This window comes from Haliaeetus leucocephalus, unplaced genomic scaffold (assembly GCF_000737465.1).
Source record: "Haliaeetus leucocephalus isolate CR32 unplaced genomic scaffold, Haliaeetus_leucocephalus-4.0 Scaffold311, whole genome shotgun sequence".
Classification (NCBI taxonomy): Eukaryota; Metazoa; Chordata; class Aves; order Accipitriformes; family Accipitridae; genus Haliaeetus; species Haliaeetus leucocephalus.
The window spans coordinates 28,754-37,116 of record NW_010972747.1 but is presented as its reverse complement, the minus strand read 5'-3'; the positions used below and the strand labels follow the sequence as shown (position 1 = coordinate 37,116).

At 55.4% G+C, this 8,363-nt stretch overlaps 1 protein-coding gene across 2 annotated transcripts in view; it reads left to right on the top strand.

Annotated features, from left to right (window-relative positions):
- Window positions 1–6: 6 nt before the first annotated feature.
- Window positions 7–8,363, top strand: part of MCL1 (myeloid cell leukemia 1) — a 16,172-nt gene continuing 7,815 nt past the window's right edge. For both annotated transcript variants that reach the window (XM_010571210.1, XM_010571211.1), the window contains exons 1-2: window positions 7–2,088; window positions 2,586–2,698. In XM_010571210.1, coding sequence (XP_010569512.1) covers window positions 1,810–2,088; window positions 2,586–2,698 — 392 coding nt within the window. In that variant the 5' untranslated portion in view covers window positions 7–1,809. The remainder of the gene's footprint in view (window positions 2,089–2,585; window positions 2,699–8,363) is intronic.

Below are 8,363 nucleotides of genomic sequence, written 5' to 3'. Positions count from 1 at the left end.
GCCTGGGTAGGAGCGCTTGAGGCCGCGGGGGTGCCTGGGACCCACTTCGCCTCCTTTGGAGGCGAGTTACGGACCCCGGTCCTGTCCCTTCCCAGCGTGGGGTCCTGGGGGGTTTTGGGGCTTGCCTCTCGAAGAGGGGAGTGTAGAGATGTGGGTCCCTAGGAGATCCTGCCCCCATGTGTGGTCCTTTTGCCGTGTGTGTGGGCCCTCAAGGTAGGTGGGCTGCAGGCTGCTGCATGGTAGGGGCTGGGAGAGGCCTAGGCCGGAGCTGGCCCTTGGGGCTGGAGCAAGGCCTCTGCGCCAACCCATCCCCCCAGCAAGGGGAGCGGGGGCGGGGGGCATGCCTGAGCTCTTGGCCGGGTCATTTACAGGATGGGCTGTGGCCCTGGTTTCCAGTGAGTTAGACCAGCTGAGAAGTGAGTAAAAATGAAACTGAACTTTGTTCGATGGGAGGTGGAAGAACTGCTGGTAACGTGTGCAGAAGAGATAATCTAGTTACAGATTAGCCCCAGTGCCTCCTCGTGTCCTGCTTTGCTCAGCATGACTATATGCAAATAATCCCAGGTGTCCAAAGATTAATTAGCTTGTGAGTTTAAACTTCCGACACCCCTGGCTTGGGTGGAAGGGAGTTTTGGGAGGAGAAATTCTCCTGGACAGTGTGTTTGGGTTATAGCTATTCTAATGTATTTTGCCTACTTCTTATGAGTCCTAGAATAGCCATAGAAACTTGAACCCCAGCGCCTGGGCTTGGATAAGCAGGTGTCCTCACTGCAGTGTGTCCTGGGAATGGACTGGAAGTGAGAACTGACCATTTTTACCTGGTTTTGTGTAACTCAGAAATGAGCTGGTTTGGGTCTAGCCTGAGTTGTTGGGGTGGCGGGACTGAGCTCCTGGCCTCAGGGCTCATGCTGGGACTGCTTTTGGCGCACCACACCACACCACATCTGATCCCACATCAGGACGGTGCCTGGCGCAGAACGGTAGTGTCTGCATCTTCTCCTGAGATGGCAAGTGGTGAAATGCCTCCTTTCTTGCAGGAGGCTGTTCCAGTTTTGAGTGTGGTGTTTTGGGTTTTTTTTAATGCAAAGGGCTTCAGGTACTTCCTCATGTCCTTAGCTGTGCTGATGCTTAAGACTGTGGGTTCAGTTACCCTGGCCAAATTTATGGATGGGCTTGTTGAACAAGCCATGCTTGGGAGGAATGTTCAGACCAACACAAGCTGGTGTTGGTATCTGAGACTTCTGCAGGGACGGTTATCTTCATGTGTGCAGAAAAGGCACGGGCTTCAGGAAGGCTTCCTGTTAGTTTGAGCAACAAGCAATGCCTTTCAGTTTCATGAAGGCTTGTCTTGTTTGCTTATTCATGAGAGGGCACTGCAGGTCAAACTGGGGAATTCTGTTGTTCCAGTCACTAAAACCCAATTAATAAAAAGGCGACATGTCTGCCTGGCTGTAGGTGACTGTCCTTTGTTTTTGGCTTGAGGGGCAGGGCTTGTGTCAGGCTGCAAAATTACTTCTGTACTGTGGCTCTGACGTGGTGAGGCTTTAAAGCCCTTGTGAGATAGGGGAGTGTGACGTGCGCAGAGGCGGCAGCTGTGCCTGAGGTGGGGAGGAAGGAACTAGAAATGGGTTATGGGCTGTTTTTTGTCTGGTCCAGGCGAGTGTGAGCAGCAAAGCGCTCTGCAGAAGCAGGCAGGTACTTGCTTTCCATCCCTGACACTTGGTAGTGACTCTTAACAGCTGTTGGACCTAGAGTGTGGGGGCTGCATCTTCTCACTGGTTGCCTTGTGGGGTATTTGGCGTTGTGTGCATGCCTGCTTCTAAACCAACATCTCTTGCAGGAATGCTTCGGAAACTGGAAATCCAGAAAGAGGAAGATCTGCAGTCAGTGTGTGAAGTGGCTGCCCATGTGTTCAGTGATGGAGTAACAAACTGGGGTCGAGTGGTGACGCTCATCTCGTTCGGTGCCTTTGTTGCGAAACACCTGAAAAGCATAAACCAGGAGAGGTGCATCAGCTCGCTGGCAGGGATCATCACAGATGCACTTGTCTCATCTAAGCGCGAGTGGCTAATGAGCCAGGGAGGCTGGGTAAGTCACTGCCTATCCCAAACACTGCGAGCTTTTCAGAACAATCCAGTATTTTCCTATTTCTGTGGCCTGCTCACTGACAACCATGTGTGTCAGCAAAGCACAGAAATGACTCACTGCTCCAGTTAAAACCACAGTCTGAAACATGTAGCTGGAGTTCTGGTGTTTCAGGAGCTCCTTACAATGAGCTGCCTGAAGCAGTCTTAACCTAAAAATGTGCCCCTGCCCAGCATGGAGGGGGCAGCATTCCCAAAGCCAAGTCAATCCCTGGTGTGCTGAGCTTGCTTGGAGCTGGTCCACAGCTGCTTTGGTGCTGTCTCCTGATTGCCGCTTCTGTGGGCCAAGCTGTGGCTGTAATGATTCTGGGGGACTGCACCACAGTGGATGTGCTGAGCAGGCTGTATCCCAGCCCACTCTGCCAGGGAAAAAGGCTTTCCATGCCTTCCTGTCAAAGAAGGGTGGATGGCAGAAAAATGACTTTCCCTTCTTTCTTCTAGGAGGGCTTTGTTGACTTCTTTCGAGTCGAGGACCTAGAAGGCAGTATCAGAAATGTACTGATGGCGTTTGCAGGTGTGGCTGGACTAGGAGCAAGCTTGGCGTACATGATCCGGTGAGCCAGGGTATGCTGCAGAGGGACACAACTCTGGGTGGACTGGCTCTGTTTGGGGCTGGCAAGCTGATCACTTCCTACTGTGAGTGCTTATGAAGCTGGACTTGAGTGACCGAAGGAAAATATCTAGGCATCCCCTGAGCAATCCTTTCTGTAGAAGGAAGGTGTGATCTGGTCAGATTGCAGGTACCAATGAGGATTTATTGCTTTGGGAACAGAAAGTGGAAGAATTGATATTCTACTTCCTTCAAGAGGATGATGACAGAAAGCTGAAGTGGACTGCTTCAGTTTTATCCCGGAGGGAACCAATCTGCTTAGCAGCAAGCCATTGAGCACCAGCAGCTCTTGTCTGGACTGAAGCCTCCTGGGCTTGGCACGGCAGCTGTGTGTGGAGCAGATGTTTCAGGGTTGTGGGTTTCTGGAAATAGCATCTTCTGCTGATGGTGTCCTGCCTGAACTTGCGGCTTTTCTGTTGGAGCAGAAGCATTGAATGCTGGGTGTTGTGTGAGCCTGTGCCTACACCCAGGTGTGCTGGCAAGGGAGCCTTTGGTTGCTGCTGGCTCTGCACGCATCTGCCCTCTGGAATTGGTAGAGCTGTGCCAGCAGCCAAGATGTGCGACCTGCTGCCAGAACATGGGGTGCTGGAGCCCTGCTTAGCCCCTTCCTTCTCAGCAGGGCTTCAGCCAGGTCACTGAGCAGGCAGAGGGGTGGGTGGGGTGGGGGGGATGGGTGAGGTGGGGCTTGAGGTGGTAACCACAGCCAGCTGCAGCTTGGCTGCATTGGCCTGTCTGGCTGATCTCTGCTACACTGATGCGACTCACCACACACAGGCAGTTTAAAAATAGGGAGTACATTTGTAAGTATGTAAAACCCCACATGGGGTGGGGAGGCTATAGAGAACCTGTAAATATCTATAAATCTGTAGAATATGTACATTTTTACAGAGCTAATGATACAAAAAGGAGGAATTTTGAATGTGGTAGAACTGCTTATGGATGCATTGCACTTCATTCCTCATGTGAAGTAGCATTTTTGTGGCGAAGCCTTTTCCTGCCTTGACTCCAATTGAGCCTTTCTCTGATGTACTTGAGCAACATTGCAAGGGAGCATAACACGGATTAGTGGCCTGGTGGACTCTCATTGTGCCCATGGCTTGCTGGCAACAGTTGATGTTTCTGTTTATTTTAATCTTTTTGGTTATTCTAGCCCTTCTAGTGGGTGGGGAGCTGTGGAAGTTGGTATCGGTCACTTCCCTGTCTTCCCTTCATTTTGATCCTCTAAGCCATGAGTGGAACGAAGCTGATGTTTGAATGTAAATGTTCTGGAGCAGAATAAAACTCGTTGGCTCGGATCCACACCTTGTGCAAGTCCATCAGTGCCGGCCCTGGGCTCAGTCCTTGATCCCCAGCTGGTAACATTGCTTCTTGGTGGGCTTGCAGTGCTCATCCATCTTGTGCCCTCTGACTGTGGATTGGTTGGTTCTTGGGAGCTCTACTCTGTGGGATTGGGTCCCACACAGCAAGGAACATCCTCATCCACAGTGCTTGACCTGCAGCCCAAGTGATGCCCAATGGAAACCCAAGTGGAGAGCTGAAAGGTGGTGCTATTGTCAGGCCTGCTTGTTTGCTGAACGAGCACTTAGTTTTGTCAAATAAATGTCTCTTGTTCTCATTCCTCTAGTATAAAACTTGCTGTTTCCTATAATGAGATGCTGACATGCTGAATGTTCTTGCTCTGCTTTGCTGGTGTGGGCCTGTTTGCACAGATGCTGCCTGTGGGGCACCCCACAGCCTCTTGCTTATTAGAAAGATAAGCTGTGGGCTATGGAAAACTGCTCTGGGTGTCTTGTGTAACCCATCGGGGCTCCCCAGAGCTGCTGTGTACTGAGATGCTCTTCTCCGTCACTGTGTACGTGGGTGGGGAAAGTCCATGAGGTGCCTCATGCTCAGTGCCTGCATACTTTGAAACAGGTTTTCTTGTGGCGCTCTGAAGCGTGCTGTGGCGGTCTGGCTGCCTGCGCTTGGCAGCTGGGGCTTACCACCCTCTGTATCAGTGAGGCGGGGGCCTGCAGCCCTGAGGAGAGGGGACTCTTTCTGGAGCCTGGGGGTGAGCTGTGCTGCTTGCCCTTTCCAAGGGGGGAGACACTCTCAGTGGCTTCGGTTGTCTAGCATAGTCTTGTCCCTCCTCTGATGCCTCCTTAGGGGGACCCTGCTCCCCCAGACTGCTCTGTGCCCTCCATCACCCAAGTTTTGATGCCTGCAAGTTGGGGATGGAGGAAGTGCGTGGCCTGCCTGAGGCCAGAGGGCACAGCCCAGTTATGTGCAGACCTTGCTTGGGCAGTGGTTTGATGAACAGCTTCCTCTTGCCAGGACCGGGTTCTGCTGTGGAAGCCTTGGCTGGAAAATCCCCCCCCACAAGGGGCAAAGCACTTCCCTACCCCAAAAACTGTGCTGGTGGCTCCGGCTTTGTGGGCTGTCAAGCCTTGCTGCAGATGGAATGAGGCAGGGGAGAGGCGACAGCTTCCTGCAGTGCTGGTGAGGCCCTTGCTACTGAAAACGAGCTGGTGGCTCAGCCCTGTTATGCAGATATTGCAAAATGTTTTTTTTGGTGTGGGTTTTTTTTGTTGTGTTTTTTTTGGTGTGGGTTTTTTTTGTTGTGTTTTTTTTTTCTTTATGCTGTGTCTTTGTGGGCTATTTTGGGCCTGTTTGGTCCCCTGGGATGTGGCGGGGCCCTCATGCAAAGCTGGGCCTTTGCCATGGAAATATGCAAAGGTGCTGGCAGGCTCAGAGGGGGTCGGGGCTGCTGGTGTTTCCTGGAAGCCACAGTGCTCTGATAAGGCCTGACTCGGTGCCGATAAACCAGGGGCTTCCTCTTCCGCTCCAGCAAGGGTTTTTCGCAGAAGCCGGCTTTGACTTCTGTGAACCTTTTGTGTAAATAAGAGGGTGTGGGGGGGGAATTAAAGTGGCCGCCGTGTCTGATGGTGTGTGTGGGGGGGGCTGCAGGTTAGGGGTGTGTTCAGCACCTGGCCTGGCCGATTTGGGGTCCCCCTTTGTGTGGGACCCTTGGGAAAGAGGGCAGGTGGGCATTTCTCACCATCAGCTGGGCTTTTGGGCACTGCCCCGTGGTGGGAGGGGAAGTGTTGGAAAAGCAGCACCCTCCTCTCCTGCTGCCTCCTCTGTGCCAAATGGGACTGAACCACGATCTGGCCCCACTGCCTCTGGTGGGGAGGGTGTTTGAAAGCTTGCATTGACAATGCTTGTGTGGGTGGGGGGGCACATGCAAATGCAGAAAATCCCCGGCTGAGCAAAAAAAAAAAAAAAAAAAAACCCAATTCCTGCCCATTTCTGGCTCGGTGGCTCCAACCATGTGTTGGGGGCTTGGATAATATTTCATGTTATTTCTCACGACAGGAGCCTGGGCTGCTTTTGCCCCAAATGTGCCCTTTTCTTCTCTGTGAGGTTCCAGGAGGTCAGGGGGGCTGCTTGGTGGCTGTGCCCCTATCTTGCTGGCATAGGCTTCCCCTTACAACCTGGCCTGCCCCTGCTGCCATCTTTGGGGCAGGGTGGTGCAGCCCCCTCTCAGAACTGATGTCGTGGGGGTGGGGGGGAGTATGGAGCTGGGTCCATGAGGAGCCCCTGGGAGTTGAGTCAGGCGCACTGGGCAGGGACAGAAGAGCCCCCCTGCCCCCACAAGGGACAGGTTCTTGAAACAGAGAGACTCTGGGGGGGGAGAGGGGCTTCCTGGAGCAGCACTGTTCCCCCAGAGAAATAACCCTGGGGTTATCAGGATGGCCACAGGTGGGTGCTGGGGCCTGCCCCCTCCCCTGGGATTGTCCCTGTGGGGGGAGGCCACTGGGTGTGGGGGCGGGTGACTCATTTGGGCTGAGATGACAAGTATTTGGTTGTTGGTTTCGGCAGGCATGGGGTCGGGATGTGTCACTGCACTCCTGTAATGAGCCTGTCAGGCCTCAGCCCCCCAGCTCCCCGTGGAAGGGTGTGTGGCCAGGCCAGCTGGGTGGTTGCCTGGGGTCCCATCCCATCCCCCCAGGGAAGGGATGTTGAGTTCTGGTGGGCTCCCATCCCCTCCCCAGGCTGAGCCCAGGGGTTGGCCCCACTGCCTCCACCAACTCTGGCCTCTCTTGGGGTGCCACGGCCGGGTGTCAGGGTGCACCCTTGGGTTCTGGCCCGCCCGGCGAAGCTCTGCCCAGCAACAAGGGCTGCTAATAGCATCTGGGGAAGTCACGTGGGCCTCTTCCAGGAACCCAGGCTTTCGGTGGCCCATCCCCCTCCCAGGCCCTGGGGTGACACCAGCGTGGTAGCAGACATGTGCCCCCCCACACCTTCCCTGGCTCACAAGCCTGGCCCTGGGCAGGAGGCTGCCCCGACAAAGGCCTCCCTCTTCCTCCTCCTTGCCTGGATGCCTCATTCTCCCCCAGCATGGGGGTTATGAGGGGTGTAGGGTGTGTGTGGTGAGGTATGGGGGTGTAAACACTGTGAGTGTGGGGTACAGGGGTGTTTGTGGGGCTTTAGGGAGTACAGGATATGGGGGTTATAATGTGTATAGGGTGTGTGTATAGGCAGAGGGGGCATACAGGCTGTGGGTGGGGCTCTGCAGTTACAGGGTTTATGTGTGTGGGGGGGGCATAGAGGTGAGTGGGGGTATGGGTGCTTAGACGTGTATATGCACTGATTGGGGTGAGAGGAGGAGGGTTTGGGTATGTGTGTGTGGGGCTGGCCCAGCTGCAGGGCATGGGGTGGAGTGGGGCTGGTGTGGGCCTTGTGTGGTGCCAGCGTGGGGCTGCTGTGGGGCTGTGGCCACAGATCTGCCCAGGCAGGAGCCGGCAGTGACTCAGGCAGGAATGTGCTGGCAGGACATGGTGTTCTGGCAGCACCCAAGCCCGTGGCCAGCACCCAGCCCCACGGCCAGTCCCCAGCCCTGCATCTGGCATGCTGCTAACAGCCTCACGGCCAGCACCCCTGAATAGCCCTGCCCCACTTGGCTCAGCCCTAGTCCCATACTCTGCTGGGGCTGGGTCTGCCCCGTGCACCCCAGCACTGATGCATGTGTCCTGTGGGGTGCCCAGGAGCGGTGCAGGAACAGGCAGGACACTGGGGTGTCCCCGAGCAGGACAGTGCCTGTGGGGATGGGGGCATGTGTGATGTGTGGCCTGTCCCCCATGTCTCTGCAGGAAGCAGACGGGACACCAAATTAATTTGCCCCATGTGGCTGTTGTCCCCCAGGAAGCATCCTGTGGGCCAGGGTGGCCACAGGGTCCCAGGGGACTATGGGCTGGGGGTGGCAGTGGTGGGTTGTGGGTGCAGGCAGTACAGCAGACACAGAGCCAGGCCTGGACCACCACCACACAGCTGGGGTATGTGTACCTGCAACTCTTGTCTGCTGGTGCGGGGGAAACTGAGGGATGGGGCACTGGGGACTCCGGCATCCTGGCAGCCCAGCCCCCGTCTCACCTTAGCCCCTCACTGCGCTCCAGGGCACGGGGGTGCATGTTGCAGGAGTGCTTGGTGCTGGTTTTGAGGTGGGGGGACACAGGGGACCCCATGGCACCCCACAGCTAGGCATCTGTGGGACAGGGGATGCAGGGCACTCCACAGCCAGGTGCGGGGACTCAGGGGCTCTGGCAGCGATGAACCAGTAGAAAAGGGGG